The sequence below is a fragment of the Phaenicophaeus curvirostris genome, chromosome 1 (genome assembly GCF_032191515.1).
Source record: "Phaenicophaeus curvirostris isolate KB17595 chromosome 1, BPBGC_Pcur_1.0, whole genome shotgun sequence".
Taxonomy (NCBI): Eukaryota; Metazoa; Chordata; class Aves; order Cuculiformes; family Cuculidae; genus Phaenicophaeus; species Phaenicophaeus curvirostris.
Genome location: NC_091392.1, coordinates 13,502,322 through 13,523,224, shown reverse-complemented (window position 1 = coordinate 13,523,224; position 20,903 = coordinate 13,502,322). Strand labels below are relative to the sequence as shown.

Here is a 20,903-nt window from a genome sequence, read left to right as displayed (position 1 = left end):
TTCTTACCTTATTCCTGTTTCATAATGCATACGTACTACTCTGTTGCATCCCTCTTTCGTATTCACACCTTGCAACCAAAAAAAAGGGGTTTTTGCTATAACAAAAGAAAGTTCTTATAAATAGTAAGTGCTGTAAATTTAGATCCATTCTCTGTGACACAGGCTATGATTAATCTCATTTATTTTTCTACTTGAAGTCAATTTTTTTAATTCAAATCTTGGTTAAAGAAAGCCCTTGAATGTGTATTTTTATGGTTGGACTCGATGATCCGGTGGGTCTCTTCCAACCTGGTTATTCTATGATCCTATGATTTTTAAATCAATCCCTAATCAGACCAGCACATTCCAAGTGTACACAGCCTAGCGCAGGTTTCTGTGTTAAACCATAAAAAATTAAATCTGTTTAATTTGGGGCTGATGTTACCATTTAATTGTGGTATTCCTCCTCTTTTATTTACCCCAAATAATCATATTGTCTCTCAAGCATCTCAAGCATATATCCTTTTTTTTTTTAAATGACAAAGAGCAACTACAAAATCCACCTTATGTCTTCTAATTGTCTTATAAGTGTGCACTGGACCTCAAAATGACAAAAACATACACATCAGGTCAACACACAAGAGTGTGCATGGACCACTGCACACTTCAAAAGGGACTGGAGTGTGGTTGTAGGCTTTAAAAATGCATGTTTTGCATGGGGTGCCCTGAATGAGATAAAATTTCTGCAAGATCAGACCAGCTGGATGCAGGTTGGGGCTTGCAACACTGAAGGAGTTACAGTTAGCTTTTCAGAGTGCACAGAAAATATGGGGGAGGGAGCAATAGCCTGTCTCTGCCCATGGTGCGTTTTATCCCAACCTAGTGAGAGTTTCTACCAGCCATATCAATGTTTTGATGCATGTTTCATTAATGCCAATGTGTCTCAGGTGAATTGATGCATACACATGCTCTTGCTTTGATATGCAGAAATGCACATGTGGCTTCAAATATTGGTTTAATACCAAAAGCATCTGCAAAAAGAGACTTTGACTTCTTTCCTTTATGTTTATTTGCTCTACTTGAGAAGGCTTTTGATATTTGTTTTACTGTCTGTCTATTTCCTGTCTGTTAGACTTTATAATTTTCAAAGATTTTTTAAACAAAATTTTAGTTTTAACAGGCAGGTACTCACCACACCCTTAGATTGACTTTCCGCCCCTGTGTAGTCCCCAGAGATAAATTCAGTGACAAGAGAGAAAGTGACATGTCTCTTGTTCCTCTAGCATTTATTCTATGTGAAGGCAAAGAAGTCTTAACTCAGCCATGAAGTCAGTCATGAGCATAATTTACGAGTGTGAACCACAAACTTCAGCTCAGGACAGCTGCCCCAAATGAAGTGATTGCTCTTTGCCCTCTAATTCATACCCTAGCTTTTGCTGGTCATTGAAATTCTTTCCTTCTTAAGACTTTTCACCTCTGATTGAGGAGGCTTTTAGAGCAAGTGTGCTAATTCCAGCTTCCTGAACAAATGTCTACATAATTACATCTTACTTGCCAAATTTCCCTGCCAGTTTCAGCTGGATATGGTCAGGACAGATGAATTTTTTTATAGCATTTCAAGGAAGAAACCACTGGGGACAGGGATGGAAGAGTAGAGTCAAAAGCTTGTCTTTCAGAACACACAGATCTTGTTTCTGCTACTTTAATTAGACTGTGCTTGCATGTCAAGTGGAAACTGAAAAAACAACTTTGAGGCATTTAACCAGTAGCTGAAAGCCTCCCATCCGAGCACCTTTTGGAACAGCAGCCACGAGTGATCTGTGCATTTTCCCTGCTGGCCTGACACCAGTGCCATCTCCCAGTCAGGTTTAATATGTTGGCCTTGGCTGCTCTAGAAGATACTGTCACTGAAGGTTACAGCCATCATAGAAGACGTGGAATAAAATGCACACCAGCCTGGCCTCACCCCCCTTCCATACACAGTAAATGGTAATTAAAACACTTTTGCAGGGCTCTGCAAGAAAATGTTTCAGACTTCTGCCAAGAAAGGCTGTACACAACTACCCTGAGTACTTAATCTCCAAAAGGCCTATTCTCCGTCTTGCTTATGAAGTGATTTTGTTTGGACATCTCTTGATTAGGTGGCATAGTTTTTAAAAAGACAACAGCTAAAAGAAGATGACCCTACAAGCAGGTATGGCCGTGCAAATTTCACAATGCATTAAAACCCAACCAGTTTGTATGCATAAAGAGGGTAAATATCTACCCTGACCTCTGGGAAGTGCTGCTGTGCATCCTTTCCACAAGTGGAGCTGGCAGACCCAGGCAGCAAAGGCTGTCTCCGTGCACGGCTCAGTCCCACGTACCCTCCTGTCTCTGCTCTCCGGAGCTGAAACACTCTCTTTTAAATGCAACATGTTAACAAAAGCATGTTAGCAATGTGGATGTATCCAACATGGAATATGAGACACTTCCAATATAAAATCATGACAGCCATTCTTGGGTATGCATTCCTTCGCTTTCCACTCAAGCTGAGGCTCGGCAGATGACCGGCACTGACCATATCTCCCACGCTGGCAAGAAGGGAGCACAGTCCATGTTGCCAGTGGAGCAGATCTGCTTTGAGGGGACAGCACTTGTGGGGCTTGGGAAGACCAGTCTCAATTTCGTGTGGCTTGTTTTCCTTGGTTCTGTTGAAAATCTTTTTGGAGGTGTCTTGAAACAAGGTATTTTACTGTAGGAAAACTGTGTCTTTCTCCAGACCCCTTCTGACTGGATTTGTCCCAGTGCCTTCCCTCGCAGGAAAAGGTGCAGTTCCCAATCACCGCTGGCCGGGCAGAGTGAGCACCAGGTGTGCAAACCCCAGAGCACAACCAAGCAGTGACAGCTTCAGGGCACAGCCTGGGAACGGTCCTCTGCTTGTGGGAGCACAACTCAGTGTGCTGCGACTAATCAACAGGAGGCTGGAAGAACATCTCTCTATCCTGAATGTGTGCAAGTGTCTCCGGACATCCTCCTCCCAAATCACACACAAATTTGTGCCATCACACAGGGGACAAACTGATATTACTTAGGCTATGTTCAGAGGAGCTGGCAACACTGCCCTTGAATAAAGTGTTTTTAAGGCCTGTGAGTACTTGAGCAGGGTGGTTCTTCATAATCCCCTTTCACAGGTGACATGGATTATACATAGTTCAGGTAGAGAATCAGCAAGTCATTTTCTTTTTTTGCTTTTCACTGACAGACAAGCTAAAAGTATTCATTGGCACCCAATTTCAACTCGAATAGTTGTGGTTTAGGAAGAAAAACTCTTCACAGAAGTGCTGTAATTGGAGCGTGGGGTTATTAATGCCTTGAACTGACAGCGTGCCTTGACACCTGATATAGTCTTCCTGTGTTAGAACCTCTTTTTTCCTCTGTCAGCAGCTTATCTCCTCTTGCTACTTCTAAAAACACATTTTGCTCTCTTTTGCATAGCCCCAAGCAGGCAAATTGATCTAGGCTAATGGAAGTGTGAAGTTAGTATAAAAAGGAACCTTATTATCTCTAATTTGTTTTTATTTCTAAGACCTCACTTACCACGTCAGGATGTTCCTGTTCCCCTCCAATTTTTCTTTTAGTTCTGACTCCTTTGGAAGGATTCATTCCTAGTGAGGAATTACCTCTGGGGACACATGGAGCATGCATCTTGCCTTTTGGCTGCCTGATAGGTTAGATTTGATTAGTTTCTCGCCCTTTAGCTGGAAATAAATGGCATAGAATGACAGAGTGGGGGTACAGACTGGTGTAGAGTAACATGAATTAATAGTTAGTAGGGATCCTTCATCTAAGCAGTATTTAACCACATCAAAGACTGTTCAGAAAACAACACAAGTATCGTTAATGGATACATGTGTCAAGAATGCAAACCTCCATAAGTAATCGCTGAATAATTTTCTTTCTCTAGTAGAGTCTTGTTCAGACATTGTCAACATTATTTTTATTTTAATTTCTATAGGTATTATGTCGGTTTTAGATTTGAGTGTCACTTGCTTTTTGGATATGTTACATATTTTAAAAAAGAAAAATCCACGTGCATGATCTTCTTCCATTAATCTCACCTATCAGGTAGGAACATCATCAACAAAGAAAGTTCAATACAGAAAATGTGCCTTTTGCAGTTCTTAAAAGTAGATTAGTTCATGCATAATTGCACCACGTTATTGCCTTTTGCTCCATGAATAAATCATAAATACAGAGGAAAAACGGGCAGTACTAGAAAGTGGCAGGAGCAATACCCTAAATAAGTCGCTGAAGCTGCACAGGCCAGTGCAGAACTTATGCATAGGCCCATTGCAGTAGTAACGATAATTTCAGTATATGCTTGAGGAAGTGGTGCCCTTACTGCATGGCTCTGTTGTCCCCAGGGCGCACATTGCTCCTGCTATGGTGCGGCAATAATTGGCTCCTAGTCTGCATTATCAAACAAGGGATGATAGACACACAAAGATGCAGATCATTCAACTGGCTGCTGGCTCTCTCCCCAAATCCCCTTTTTCTCACATGCATGCAAAGATCCAGTAAACAGTACACAGTTTTGTATTATTTGGTATTTGTTTGCATTCAGACACACACTCAAGCTCCCCTCTGCATGTGGTCCATGTTTCAAGAGTTTACTTCTATCTGCCTCACAAAGGAATTTTGTGGTTGCTGTTGTTGTTCCATACAGCCTGATTTGTATCCTGGGCTGTTGCATAAGCAGCATCTCTGAAGTCCCAGTCCACTGCCAATGTAAGTTTTCTTTCTCACTGTCTGTGAATAGTCTTCTCTTCCATCCTGTTAGCCTGGAGGGTGGATAGAAATGTTGTACAAAATATTTTCTGTGCCTTAAATGTGACATTTTCTTGTACGTGCCCAGGAGCACCATGAGCCTGTTTTTTCTGCTACAAACCATGGAAGGCCCACAATGAAACATATTTGCAAAACATGTCTGTTCATACTAGGTTGGACCCAAAGCCAGTTGTAGAATGCTCTGTTTCAGCAGATCATTCAAATCTGGTCATCTTATCTGGTCCTTTTAAAACAGCCTGGGGCACGTGTTTAGTTTTGGAGACTGTTTGGTCCCATTCTGACTTGTATGCCTGCATAGGCTTGTGAGGGAATTTGCAGAAATGCACGTAGTGATCATGCTTTCCTGTACATTCATTACAACAGAGCTTTAAGAAATACTTTGGCTCATGCTTTTAAGTAAGACTTAAAGTCACAGTGTTCCTGCCTTCCTTTATCTGCTGGGGCAATGTATTTGCTTTTATTTTGTAATCAGTATAGTCACTAGTTATGACAGCAGATAAAGAAATGCTAATGAAGAGTGGTGGCAAAAAGTTTTGCTGTATTTTACAGAAGTGTTGGAAACCCTGAAATATTTTCCATGATGCACATGGTAGGGACTACAACCAAAACCTCTCAGAGGTATTGCCATCCCAGCACTGTGGCCAAAATACTATCACTACCAGGTGTTGAGGCTCCACCTTTACATACGTCTCTGAAGATCCAAGCAGATGGAAAAAGCAGCACAGCTCTCCTTCCTCGAGCAAAGGAAGGGTGCGCCCTAAAAGCCATAGTAGGTAGCCATCAGGTGGTCACAAATCTGCATTTCTGGACACAGACGTGAGTGTAAACAGAGCTTTTGTGAATGAGAAGAAAAAAAATAGATTCCAGAGAAGTTTTCATTCACTCCTGTTTGTACTCTGATGATGATTTTTACCTTGAAAATCCACCCTATATTAAAAATTTAGTATTAGATGTGTTATTTTGTTGTTCTTCCTTGTCAATGCAAGTGACTTAGTAGCCAAGAAAAAATAATGTAATTTGGCTTTCCTTTTGGACTATTCCTTTATGGTCCTTCTTGATGTTTTTGTAAGCAACTGAGGCATGATCCATTAGAGAGAGCACACAGATGGCTGAAAAAACATACTCCTAAAGTAGCTTTCAGTGTCTAACTGTTGAATTGCGAAGCTGTTTCAAGGAGTTCATATGGATCTATCTTGAGCCCATTAATGTTAATTATTCTCATTACTGATTGGAGAAAGGATAAAGAACATGTATGAAGAGCATGAATGAGTCTAGACAGACATTGGAAGAACTTTGGCTGCAAGAAGTTAGACTTCAAAGGCAACACCTGTAAATACTGAAAGTTTTGAAATCTCTGAGATAAAACTAAACTTATGAAGTACTACACTTAGAAAAGAAGGAAGAAATGAGCAATTGTAAATAAAGAATCACTAACACGTTTAGCATGACAGCTCTGTAGCTCTGTAAGAGAAAAATCAAATTGCATTGTATCTCCAGCTGATCAAAAAAAAAAATCTAAATGAAAAATATTTCTCCATGGCACATTAGCTAGTGTGTTAGCTGTGGCTCATTAATGGGAAATTATTCTTTAGACAAAACGAGTGAGATCTCAAGTATAGAAGCTCTATTAAAAAAAAAAAATAAAGGAGGAAACAATCCACTTTGGCTTGCCTGGATAATGAGGGAAATAAAAAGAAAGAACAGCTCAACTGGCATCAAAACCCAATGCAGTGTACCAAGAAATGTTGTAGGGCCTCCTTTTTTTGGAGATGTTTGACATAGGCCTGGGCAGAGAGCGTACTTGTCTCTCCATTTATTTCCAGAGAGGATTTCTGGACACTGATTTCTGTGTTTCTGTCAGTGGCTTATAACAGTGCTGCCATTGCTATTGCCTATTGGATCATGTGACTATTAATTTCACAGGCCAGCAGTTCTGTGACCATTTCTTCTGTACTGCACTGAGACAGGGATGTTTTCTCAGAGTGATGTGTTCAGCTTTGCAGTGCACTTACTTTTACTCATGTCATTCACTGAATTCCTGTGCCAGTGCTTTTTGTTAGCAAACTAGCCATTTTGGCTTAGGAACTTCTCTTTTTCTATGCACAGAAACAACTCCTATGAATTAGGCTACAAATTTAAAAGAGTGCAGACTGAAGAACACAGGAAGAAAGCAGAATGGGACCTCTGATTTGATTAGTCATGCATGTATATATACATATGCATATATAAATAAGTATACTGCTATACTGCATTATTTAGTGTTGTCTTTTTTATGTCCACAGGGCTACAGCTACTCACAGGGGCCAAGTTATATTCAAGGATGCCTTAGCACAACAGCTGTGTGAACAGGGAGGTAAGAACCACCATCATATTAAAAATATCTGGCAAATGTGGTTTTCTGTTGTACTTGCATGTCAGTGTTACACATCATGAAAGCTATTTCACAGAAAGTTTAGTATCACGATCTTATTTATTTTCTTAATCCCAATACTTTCTTTGGCTTTGTGCTTACCATTAGTTATGCAGGATATGCCTCTGTTCCCACTGCTAAATGTTGGGGAATAAAAAGAGTTAAAGTAAGTTCTGTTGCATTATACACTTACCTGAAATCAGCCTGTGACAACCAACATTTGATATTTGTCAAACCCACAATGTAAATTTTAACTCTCAGTGTATTAAATATTTGCAAAAAATGCAATATTAATATGCCTGCAATAAAAGCCTTGTTTGCCATCCAGCTCACACATATCTCTGTGAAGAATATGCCTTCCCGTTTTATGAAAGTAGGCCATCAAATTTTTGCCTATCATCACCTACAGCATTTGATCATGTTTGTACATAAACAAGATGTTCGACTTACAGAAACTTTAAAAATCTAACTGCACAGCTTATCATATATATTCTTTCGATGAATAACCTAATTGCCTTTTATGAGCTGTTGTCTACAAACAGTACGTTGCTTTGAACTTATGTCATTAAAACTGTGGGAAGCAGAGAATGTATCCATCATTCCTGGTTCAGGAGAGAAAGGAATTTCTGTGCTGGTCCAACTTTCTCTGTAAAATTCCAGTGATATTTTCATGTGAAAAGAGAATGAAATGTGGGCCAACCACTCTAAAATAAATATTTTTAAATTAGAAATGTGTTGTCATATTAAGAAACAAGAAAGAATATATCAAAATACAACTTCAGGGGGCATCGGAGCTAAAGATTTTTCCTATGAGTTTGGGAATATCTGTGCAGTGGCTTTCACTATAAGAGTCTATAGATCATTATGTAAGGAGCATATACTGAGTTATTCATACAAGATATGTAGAGTGCCTTTGTGATAATGAGGAGAAAGTATTTCAGTTTTCAGTTTCAGTATTTAAGGTTTTGGTATTTTAATATTCCAATAGAATCATAGAATTATAGAATAACCAGGTTGGAAGAGACCCACCGGATCATCGAGTCCAACCACTCCTATCAAACACTAAACCATGCCCCTTAGCACCTCGTCCACCTGTGCCTTAAACACCTCCAGGGAAGGTGAATCAACCACCTCCCTGGGCAGCCTGTTCCAGTGCCCAATGACCCTTTCTGTGAAAAATTTTTTTCCTAATGCCCAGCCTAAATCTCCCCTGGTGGAGCTTGAGGCCATTCCCCCTTGTTCTGTCCCCTGTCACTTGGGAGAAGAGGCCAGCACCTTCCTCTCTACAACCTCCTTTCAGGTAGTTGTAGAGAGCAATGAGGTCTCCCCTCAGCCTCCTCTTCTCCAGGCTAAACAACCCCAGCTCTCTCAGTCATTCCTCATAAGGCCTGTTCTCCAGCCCCTTCACCAGCTTTGTTGCTCTTCTCTGGACTCGCTCCAGAGCCTCAACATCCTTCTTGTGGTGAGGGGCCCAGAACTGAACACAGGATTCGAGGAGCGGTCTCACCAGGGCCGAGTACAGAGGGAGAATAACCTCCCTGGACCTGCTGGTCACGCCGTTTCTGATGCAAGCCAAGATGCCATTGGCCTTCTTGGCCACCTGGGCACACTGCTGGCTCATGTTCAGTCGCTGTCAACCAACACCCCCAGGTCCCTCTCCTCCAGGCAGCTTCCTAGACAGACTTCTCCTAGTCTGTAGCACTGCACAGGGTTGTTGTGCCCCAAGTGCAGGACCCGGCATTTGGCCTTGTTAAACCTCATGCCGTTGGACTCTGCCCAGCGGTCCAGCCTGTTCAGATCCCTTTGCAGAGCCTCCCTACCCTCCAGCAGATCGACACTTCCAGCCAGCTTAGTGTCATCCGCAAACTTGCTAAGGGTGCACTTAATGCCTTCATCCAGGTCATTGATGAAGACATTGAACAGGGCTGGACCCAGCACTGAGCCCTGGGGAACCCCACTTGTCACTGGCCTCCAGCTGGATTTCACACCATTTCCCACCACTCTCTGGGCCTGGCCAGCCAATAGGGAGCAGGAAGAGGGTTTCAGAGAGGAAGATGTTAGCCAACAAGCTAGGAAGTTGGTTATAGTTTGAGTGTATTAGATAAATGTCACACAGGTGCTGGCAATCAGAAGGGAATGTTAGAATGAGCTGGATAAAATGTGACTGGGTCAGGTATGTATCAGTATTTTTACTGTAAGGACAGAGAAGGCATCTGGAGCAGTTACCAAACTGCGCTTAGTATTCAGAACAGACAGCAAATTGTATGCCCGTAATGTGAGTGTGGAAGAGTGTTTCAGTGTCTAGTATAAGGGGATTTGGGAGCAGAAGTGTTGGCAAGATCACCATTTGGCGTGTTCTAAGAATGGTGAGAATATCTCACACGGGCTGCTTGCTGGAAAAATCAACATGTAGAATCATTAGCATAAAATCATGAAAAGCCTCATAAGCAGATGAAACGGTTCAAAGTATGACTGCACAGTAAGCACATCATGGCCAAAGGCAGCCTGTAGTGGCCAGAACAGGTAAGGAAAGGAGAAGGAAGTCAAAGACATAATGATGTCTGAGCACAGAGCACAGAGAGCCAGAGAACTGGAAGTGACCAACAGAGTGAAAGCTACACGCAAGCAAACTGAAAGCAAGTATGTGACTATCACTGTCAGAACTGGCAGCAGAGTCAAGGAGAATAAGGACAAAGCAACAAGATTTCCCTCTGCTAGAAGAAAACACCTTGACAAGCAGACACTAGTGAGTAGAAATCCATCTGTACAGGCTTTGACAGTTTTCTTCAGCCTTGCTCTACCAGGATTTCTTAGGAGGCGAGCTGACAGCAGAAATTTTAGTTCTTTTGCCTTTCTCTGCATTTTGGAGCATAACTTAACATCAAATCACAAGTTTGCCAGTACTTACTCATAATGATAATTCATTATGGTATTAGGCGCTTCTCCACGTTCATAAGGACTCTGCAGACAAAGGAGAAAACAGGATTTGTGTATGGGTGTGTGTGAAGAGTATAAAGAATGCTGAGATGCGCCATTCCTGGGCCTTCACTGGCCACTTGACCATGACAGTCCCTTTGCCTCCTCCTCCCATCCAGACATTAATGACCACATCCTGCACCACATCCCTGGAAGGGCCTCCAGCTTCCCCAACTTGTCACAATCTCCCGCACCCTCTTGAGTTTTGTGTTTCCCATAATTTTCCCAGAAATTCTCTTTGCTTCATATATAGTCACTTCAGAGACATTATGGCTTTGTCTTCTCAAAAATATTTGATGTCATTGTGGTAACTCTGCAAGCTTTGACGTAGTCAAGGATTACTCGGAGGTACTGTTCACAGTGTAACAGAAATGTAATCAGCCATTGAATTCTTCTGCAATACTGATTTTCAAGCTTCTCGAAGGTTTTCTTGGTCTTTCTCCCACATTTTTATCCTCACCAAGGCTTCACTTCTGTTAGTTTCCTAGTTTGGCCACAGTTTTCTGGACTCAGATAGTCAACCACTGCATTGCCCATTTCCCTTTCTCCCATTCACTCCAGTACCAGGCTCTCCTCTGCCCTTTTGTGCATTAGTCTTCCTAACCAGTGCATATGATTATAACTCTTACACCGTTAATATTAATTTTTCTATTCAAATAAAATATACTATTTTGAAGCAAACTTTACTTTTTTAGTCCATGAAGATAGAGTTACATCAACACTATTCATACAAATGAAGGATTCTTTCAGAAAGAATTAGTGAATTTAATTAGAAGTAAATATATTAATAAGATATAAATGCAAACCAGCAAGGTAGATTCACATAAATCATAGAATCATAGAATCATAGAATCACCAGGTTGGAAGAGACCCACCGGATCATCGAGTCCAACCATTCCTATCAAACACTAAACCATGCCCCTCAGCACCTCGTCCACCCGTGCCTTAAACACCTCCAGGGAAGGTGACTCGACCACCTCCCTGGGCAGCCTGTTCCAGTGCCCAATGACCCTTTCTGTGAAAAATTTTTTCCTAATGTCCAGCCTAAACCTCCCCTAGCGGAGCTTGAGGCCATTCCCTCTCGTCCTGTCCCCTGTCACTTGGGAGAAGAGGCCAGCACCCTCCTCTCTACAACCTCCTTTCAGGTAGTTGTAGAGAGCAATGAGGTCTCCCCTCAGCCTCCTCTTCTCCAGGCTAAACAACCCCAGCTCTCTCAGCCGCTCCTCATAAGGCCTGTTCTCCAGCCCCTTCACCAGCTTTGTTGCTCTTCTCTGGACTCGCTCCAGAGCCTCAACATCCTTCTTGTGGTGAGGGGCCCAGAACTGAACACAGGATTCGAGGAGCGGTCTCACCAGGGCCGAGTACAGAGGGAGAATAACCTCCCTGGACCTGCTGGTCACACCGTTTCTGATGCAAGCCAAGATGCCATTGGCCTTCTTGGCCACCTGGGCACACTGCTGGCTCATGTTCAGTCGCTGTCAACCAACACCCCCAGGTCCCTCTCCTCCAGGCAGCTTTCTAGACAGACTTCTCCTAGTCTGTAGCACTGCACAGGGTTGTTGTGCCCCAAGTGCAGGACCCAGCATTTGGCCTTGTTAAACCTCATGCCGTTGGACTCAGCCCAGTGGTCCAGCCTGTTCAGATCCCTTTGCAGAGCCTCCCTACCCTCCAGCAGATCGACACTTCCAGCCAGCTTAGTGTCGTCCGCAAACTTGCTAAGGGTGAGATATTATGAGATATTATGGACTGTTTCTGACATTAAATATCGCTATACTGAAATGCTGTAGTGACTGTTGTGACGCATTAAGTACAGAAGATAAAACCAGAGGGCAACTTCATAGTTTCATTACAGGACGTATTTTTAATAAATATGTTCACTGGAGATAATATCAGACTTCATAGTATCTAGTACAAAGGATATACATGATGTTGTGAAAGTAGCAAGGAGTCTCAGAAATCACATTCATTGTGACTGTCTACTCTCAGATGTGCATTAGTAAATCCTAATAGAGTTAATGGGATTTGCGCAGTGAAAGAAAGTATAGTTCTTATTTTGAAGAGAATTAGAGGATGATAAAGAGCAGCATTAGGGAACGGCAACGCTAAACAAGTAGCCCTGTATGTAACGTAGATGGCATAAGGAATGGTACCACAGGGAAAGACACTAAAGAAAATAAAATAACCTCTTGAAAAGCCATGTATTCATTATATAATAAATATTTTAGGAAGCCAGAGAGGTCTTTGAAAACTGATGTAAGCTTTTAAAGTTTACAAGAATTTTATTGGATATTGAAGAAAGAGACATGAAAAATATCCAATGAAAGAGTCAATCCAGCAAAAAGAAGAAAGAAAGCAAAAAAATATGTAAGCCAAGACAGAAAAGATAGTTGCTTTAGAAATATATTTAAGGACAAATAAGGATGTTAATGACTCATGAAGTTTTTTCCATTAATAATATTTTTATTAACAATCTCTTTAACTTTTCAATCTAGCAGCAAAATAAACGGAATATAAGGTAAACTTACTTGTACAGATTGATTCAAATTTAATCCTAGCTTGAGTAGAACAGAAACCATGGATTAATAAACAGTAGCATAATAGAAATGGAGTTGGCAAAATAGCAGATTTGGTTGCATTGCACCATAGAAGTCAAAAGGGTTTAGGTCTGTATGAGCAATGCTGCTGGGAGGAGCAGCTCGTGGTGCAGAGATGGATGGTGCTGGTACTCGCGTCACGCAACCTCATCTGTCTTAACTGCACCAGGCAGGATGCTGAAGGGCTAAGGAAACCATTTCCCTGGTACATTATGCAACTTTGGGCCAGTAGCACAATTCTTTGGCATAAGGTCAATACAGGGAGGCAACACGAGCATGTAAGTTAGTTCTCACTAACTAGAGGAGAATCTCAGAAGAGTAAAACCTAAGAGATGGAAAAGATGAAGGATGTCATTTCATCCCAGGGCATTATCATTCCTTACATCATAGTTCCCAGAATTTTATACAATCTCGTGCTTAATGCCACAAATTATAGGATGGGGATTCCTTTCTTAAGCAAACACTCTACAGTCTGACAGATGTCTCTGTATGAAAGTAAATCCTGAGAGTTGGCTGAGACTCTCTTTTATTTGATATATTCTTCCTAAATGTCTGTGGAAGACCTTTTAGACCGATTTTGTACCTTGTAAATATGGATTTAAGAACACTGTAAAAAACAAAGGAAAAAACAGATTGCGGGCTCTCAGGCTTGACCACAGCAGTATTTTACAGAACAGAAGGCTGGAGTTCAGAGCTGACAGTATTGTTCTTTGACTTATGTGTGAGTGAGAATAATGCACCCCTCGGGCAACACACAGACTCACTAGGGAGATCTTCTATCATTTAACAGCAATTTTGTTTGCCAGTAGAGAGAAAGTATTGGCAGAGGTCTAAATAAAAGCATTAATTTCCCTTTTCATCTTCATCTTCATCAGGCTGCTAATGACAAGGAGATTAGATTTTTTCATAACCTACCTGCAAAATAGAATATACCTGTGTGCACATCTTGTTTGTGATGAATTGATGAACAACAGCTAAAGGCTGCTGGCTATAGAACTCTGAATAATGTGTTTGTCTGGGAGCATTTGAGCATTTGTTTTTTCTGTAGTTCACGTTTCCTTTATATTTTGAAAAAAAATGTTCAAGTTTCTGAGAAAAAAAAAAAGATCAATTTTCCAGTGACTTTTAAGAATATTTTCTTATGCCATATTCCCTACCTATTCCTGTAGATAGACTTGACCCCACAGATCTGTGGAATATCGATGTCAGTAGTACAGACTGATGTTGCTGGAACATGTGTTTAATTTTCATTACACTAGCCCTTTTTATCTGAATGGAGAATAGTTTTCCTTAACAGTTAACCATGTTTAATGATTTGGTTCTTATTTTTCCACTGACATCAGGACCATCACTGAAAATGACATTCCCTTCCTGCTCCTGTCATGTTTCCCTTCCTTCCAGTTTAACCAAAACAGGGCATATTCTTCTTTTGGCTTAACCTTCCAGTAGCCTTACTTCATCCACAGAACATTTTAACCTTTTACTCCAAAAGATGCCTTCATTCTCCATCAAGCCATTGACACAGAGCCCCACAATGACCCCATTGACTTTTGAATTCCCCATTACTTTCCTCAAGTTTCTCACGCTTCCAGTTTGACTGTGGCCTTTCTCTCTCTGAATTGCTTTGTATTGTATACTTTCTTCTGAGCTTTTCCTTACCAAAGTGATTGCCTTGTTTTACAAGGCAAGCATCCTACATTTCCTTACATTTTCTCATACTGCTTTTGCTCATGCTTCTTAAACGGTGAGCTCCATTCTTTGCTTAAAGTTCATCTCTTATGAAGATCTGTATATATCCAGGATGCTAGTTAAAAAATCAAATAATAAATTTATTTACTTTAAATTTTAAAAAAGAAATGGCATTCTCATTCAAGCTAAGATGTTTTTTGGAGCCACACAAATACCGATTCTAATTTAAAACCATCTAACCAAGTGCCTAAGGAACACTTAAGAAAGTGAATCATGGTTTAAAATGTGAACTAAGATGGCCTTCCCCCTAACCCTTAGTCTAAAGTATTGTATAATTTTTTAATTGTAAATGTTTTATATCTTTGCCTTTTATAGCTATTCTGCACCGTATCTTTTTTTAGCTTTGTTACGTTATGCAAAGAAACTCCATTTAACTTCAGTCTGTATGTACAATTCATACTGTTTTAATACAAGTAGTTCTATAAATTGATATAAAAGCAGATCTGAAAATATTTTAAAACTAGTACAGCTGGTTTTAGATGACATTCTGAATTATTTTGGGGGCCTGAACTACCATGCTTGTAGATCATACAGTGTTGTTTTGCAATGACATATAAAATAGAATGCTGAAATTATTCAGAGGGAAATTAAAATCTAGGTTTAGCATTCATTAAATGGTACCTTCACAGTCGTCTGTCATTTTCACCTGTGGTCTTAGAATTACAAATTAGATGAAGGAATACTTGAGGCAAAAATACTTGGGCTTCTCACATCCTGTAGAGATTTGGGAAACATAACCCCTTCTCAGCATAAAGTCTTTATTTGTAAGAACAACCTTTTGTCCAACATTAAATGTTTGCTTAACCTCATCTTTATTTTTTTAGATGAGTCATCAGTTTTAGATGATACATCAGTAGATACATGCACTAGTATGTATCTGCACCATTACTTTCATTTCAGTTCATTGCTAAGCAGTTTAGGTTTGCAATACACTATGCATACATCTGAAGTGCTGTATAAGGAAAAAATCCTCAGAAACCAATTTTATATACTTTAATCACATTAACAGCTAGTTATATCTTAAAAAATGCTGAAGTCAAAGGAGTTAACAAATTTAAAGGTTCCAGGTTTGTGCTATACCTTTGCCTTTTGGCTGCATGCTGAAATTTTACATAATATCTTTAGAAAATACCATTAGTGATTATGTGTATCCTGGGCTGGACGGCCCAGAAACCCTCTTCCGAAGAGTGATGCCAGGTAACCTGGGATGAATGAAAATATTGTCTTTCATTTTTGTGTTCAGGTCCGAACTACTCTCATTGGAGAGGAAATTCTCCTTTAATTTAATTACTCTCAAAGGCTAATGAAATTTGCTTGGCCAGCTAATGAGTCTGCCCTTGACATGGCCTGGCACGACCACCCTCCTTGCAGATGGGCGCTAGCAGAGTGGCTCTCAGCCACACCTGTCCTTGCAGTGGATTATCCCTTAGTGGCGATTTGGAGCTAATGAAAAGAAGTAATGCATTAGGAGAGGTCTTATTTTAAGCTTAAATTCTTACAACTTCAGGAATATTTCAAATTCTTTGCTGTAAAGTATTTCTTTTCCTACAAGCAAAATCCAGAACAACCTGAATTGCTCAATCTGGGAAATAATTCAGTTAATCCTGCTTAATTAATTTCTTCCATGAAAAGTGACTTTAAACTTTTCTAGAGATATTTATACATGCCTCCAAAGAGAAAAACAATGCTTGGGACTGCAAGGGGCAAATGCAGTCTTTTCCTGTGTAGTACCCAGCAGTGCAGCCCAACATTTAACGTGCAGTTGGAGTTGTATTGCTCCAGATTTTGTATCATCATTACTAGAGGTCTTGGCCATTGCTAGAGTCATCATTTGTGTTTCTGCTGGGGAACACAAGATGACACGGATAAGTTTCTTGTATGAGAAGTGGAGCAAGTTATATGCATAAAGAAAAAAGGATTCCGTATTTCTGCATGTCTATAGTTTATATTCATCAACCAGACTCTTAAGAACACTTTTGCTCTTTGCTGCAGTTAAGCTTTCAGTGTTTCTGTGCTTGTTATCAGCACTGTCTATATGTGTACAAGGTTACTGTATGGCGTAAAAGCTGTTGGTCTTCCAAGGTGTAAGTCAGTTAAATAAAAGATTTCTGTCTAGTTTAAATCCAGACTGCTTGCCTTCCTTTTCTGATCTGCAGATACCTCAGTTGTTTCTTGCTCTTCCCCATGAAATTTCATTACAGATTGTCATGTCTCCAGACAAACCCAGTGTTTAAGGAGAAAGAAGGAAGAGGAAAACAAAATTCTTGAGACTTGTGTTGGACTTTCTATTTAAATAACTATGTGTGAAGGCTCTACAAAGATTGCTGCATTCATTTTTATGTTTATTTTTAATCCATTTTTAATTTGTCAGATGTTATGACAGAAATTGCAGTACTTCAGTAATTTCTTGCAAATATGCTGAAGAAATCAGGACTACTGATACAATTTAGGTCAGTGCCCAACAAGAAACACAGAATCATCAAAAGAATCCCAGCTTCAAAAATTCTCTTTTTGTGGTGTTCTACTTATCAAAGTACAAAATATAGCTAGAGATATAGGTGAGGTACTGAGAGGCAAAAGAGGTAGCTGCTCCCAAGGAGCTTGCCTATGTGCACCCTCTTTGCCCCTGTAAAGAGGTGTAACTTACTTTGGATTTAAGACTGGGCAAGGCTATAGATGTGGTAGTTACTATGGAGTTCCTAGCACACTGTGTAGCCACTTTTTAGACTTCTCCATATTTTTTATGTTGCTATACCCTTCCAGATACATTCTGTTTTCATTTGTCAATGCCACAAAAAGAGTCCTGTTGCGAAGACTCCTTAATGATGTTTTGTCATTTCACACACATGCTCCTGTGCAATGTGTCATTATGGTATTTTATGATTTCTTGGAAGACGAAGACCTACTAGGGAATTGATTCAGAAAGGCATGTAAAGACATACTTTAAAATAAGTGTTTGAATCAGTGGTTTGTAAAGGTAGTCTGTTACTTCTTGCCCTAGAAGTACTAGGATTTTTCTCCCAACAAAATACCCAGTAAAATGCTGTCCAGTGCAGTATAAATGGTCAAATGGCATTTTTGCCTCACCTAGACTATTTCTTTAGTTCAGTCTAATTGCCACTCTCTTCATCAGTCACTGAACCACTGAATTTGAAGTAGTGGAATTATTTCTGATAATATCTTATAATCCTATACTAGAAGTGATCTTTATTACATTACTGTACAACCTGTAAACGTCTTTCATTCATTATTGATGCTTATTTTAATTAGATATTTTTTATTTCCTTTTATGTTTTTATAACTTTTACTGTGTATCATATTTTTCCTAATTAAAATATCTGAACAGTTGTCTTAATAGGATGTATATTGTACAAATTCTTTTACACTTAATTGATTTTTTTCATGCTATAATTAAACCCGAATGTTATAAGATATTCATTCATTGTGTGTCTCTGTTCTCTGCAGCTCCAACAGAAGCTCCCTTACATCCTCACCTAGGTAGGTGATTTGTCATTCTTATTACAAAAATTCAAAATCACTAACTTTTTTATAATAAACAGTCTGTATGGTCATATGAAAGTAGCTCTGGGAAATTCAAATAAAAATGAGACATATAAAATTAATTTTATTAGGTCTAATTCTGATTAGGTTTCTTTTTTCATTGTGATTTTTATATATTGCTGTTTATTTATGCATTTGAGCCTTGGCAGTGTGAGTGCATTATTCTGCAGAGCTTTTGTTCCTAGCTATGCATTAGAGCATCTGATTGCATAAGGACCTACAACTCTCTGCAGGAGAAAGCGCTTTCTCACCAGTGCTGATCACTGAGAGGAAGATTTTGTCTCAGTACATCTCCAAGGTGCACCCAGCAGCAGGGCACTGCTTCTCCTGCTCTCCAAACAGGGCACGGAGCACACAGGAGAGCTCCAGTCCTGCACCCACCAACCTGCATGTTGCGATTTGATTAGTCTGCGGCAGATTCTGGCATCCTTGATCAGTTTGAATAGCAGTTCACAGCTACTTCATTCATGGAATGGATATTTGTAGAGAAATTTTCATACAAATACAGCTGCCAAAGTTTTGGGGGTTTGTTTTTTTTACGTCATCATACATAAATGATACCACAAATCTAGGGGGTAAGATGGAGTTCAAAGCTTGGTGGTGGACCAGTGACTGTAAACATTTGTCTATCGTAACGCAAAGCTCATATTCCTTAAATGAGTTGAATTTTCATAGAATCATAGAATAACCAGGTTGGAAGAGACCCACCGGATCATCGAGTCCAACCACTCCTATCAAACACTAAACCATGCCCCTCAGCACCTCGTCCACCCGTGCCTTAAACACCTCCAGGGAAGGTGACTCGACCACCTCCCTGGGCAGCCTGTTCCAGTGCCCAATGACCCTTTCTGTGAAAAATTTTTTCCTAATGTCCAGCCTAAACCTCCCCTGGCAGAGCTTGAGGCCATTCCCTCTCGTCCTGTCCCCTGTCACTTGGGAGAAAAGGCCAGCACCCTCCTCTCTACAACGTCCTTTCAGGTAGTTGTAGAGAGCAATGAGGTCTCCCCTCAGCCTCCTCTTCTCCAGGCTAAACAACCCCAGCTCTCTCAGCCGTTCCTCATAAGGCCTGTTCTCCAGCCTCTTCACCAGCTTTGTTGCTCTTCTCTGGACTCGCTCCAGAGCCTCAACATCCTTCTTGTGGTGAGGGGCCCAGAACTGAACACAGGATTCGAGGAGCGGTCTCACTAGGGCCGAGTACAGAGGGAGAATAACCTCCCTGGACCTGCTGGTCACACCGTTTCTGATGCAAGCCAAGATGCCATTGGCCTTCTTGGCCACCTGGGCACACTGCTGGCTCTGCCAGCTCCACTGATAGAAGCAGAGAAATTCCAACAAGCTCATGGATTTTTGCGTGAGTTATCAGAATGAACCCCCCAACTATTACAGGTATCGTACACTCACTAGGACATCACATCCCTCCTCGTGTTTTCAAAATCTGGATTCAGAGTGATTTTTTCCTGAACATTCAGGACAAACAACAGTTGGGAACAAAAGTTCTTAAAACATTTAGTATGTACTTGATGACTGCATCTTTTCATAGCCACCAAACTTTGGTGAAAGATTGCAAGACTTAGTTTTTTGTGGCACTGTGATCCAGAGTAAGAAAAAAACCCCTGTAACTGAGAAAATCCTGCTTTAGTAACTAGAATACTTTAAAAAGCTGATTTCCCTGTTTTGCAATGCAAATCTTTAGCACTACTTAAGGCAACATTTAGAAAGCACTGGATTTTTTCATATAGTGATTTTTGTTCTTTGTAGCTGAAATGCACAGTGACAGCATTATCCTACGAGATGACTTTGACTCTTACCATCAGCAGGAATTGAATCCTACCATGTGGTGAGTTTCAGACTTCTGCTTTCCTTTTTAAGCATTTGAGCAAATTAAAACATTTTGGTTGTTATAGTGAAGTATTTCTATCAGACTAATTCCTAGATACCTCAGCCCACATTGGTGTAAGCTTATGTGTGTCTTTGGTCCATTGGTACCTAAATATTTTAGTTTATTAATTAACTAATTAATGAGTGACTGAGAATTTTAAGCCCATTAAAGTGAGTGACAAATTTTCATGGACTTCAAATTTTAAATTATTCTGTAAATAGAAAGGAGGAGTAGACCTGAGCTCAATGAATGCTTTTGTATAAAAATTTTGATTTTTTGAAATCATAATTTCAAGGAAAACATAATGAATTTCAATAATTAAGTTTTGTGGTTTTGTTGGGTTTTTTTTAATTCATATTCATGTAGTACATATTTCTGGTGAGACTAACTGCAGTAAAAACTCCTTCTAAACTGATATCAGATGTTTCTAAATCATTCAAATGAAACAAATTAAATTGTATTAAATACCTCCATCCAATTTTCAGCTGCTGAAGATATTTAACGTTGACTTGTTTCTTTTTTTGTTGAAGGAAAAATTTTTCAAAACTTTTGTATTGCAAAGGAAGGAAAACCCTTCCCTTTGTAGCTCTATACAGCAACTCCCATCTCCTAGGGATTTTTTTGTTCCATGAGATTCTTGAGTAGGGTCATTCATATTATCACAATATATGTCTGAAGCAGCAAGGATAGGATGTTATCATTCTTTAACCATTCGATGCTGTTGGAGAATCTCGGGACTCTATGTGCATAACAAGGCAAGTACAATTTAGGATAGATCAGGTTTTATAAACCCTGATCATAATGTCACTCAGACAGTATCTCTCCCTCTGCTCTCCCATTCTCTGCCAATTGCAGAGACCTGGCCCATACAGTGTTTCAGAAAACAAGGAAAGAGGTGAGGAAAAACAATAATTTCAATGTTAAT

General features: G+C 40.1%; 1 protein-coding gene across 2 annotated transcripts in view; it reads left to right on the top strand.

Annotated features, from left to right (window-relative positions):
- The window catches only part of RELN (reelin), a 296,961-nt gene that overhangs the window by 110,958 nt on the left and 165,100 nt on the right, over positions 1 to 20,903 (top strand). For both annotated transcript variants that reach the window (XM_069881518.1, XM_069881596.1), the window contains exons 4-6: positions 7,092 to 7,162; positions 18,004 to 18,036; positions 19,858 to 19,936. In XM_069881518.1, coding sequence (XP_069737619.1) covers positions 7,092 to 7,162; positions 18,004 to 18,036; positions 19,858 to 19,936 — 183 coding nt within the window. The remainder of the gene's footprint in view (positions 1 to 7,091; positions 7,163 to 18,003; positions 18,037 to 19,857; positions 19,937 to 20,903) is intronic.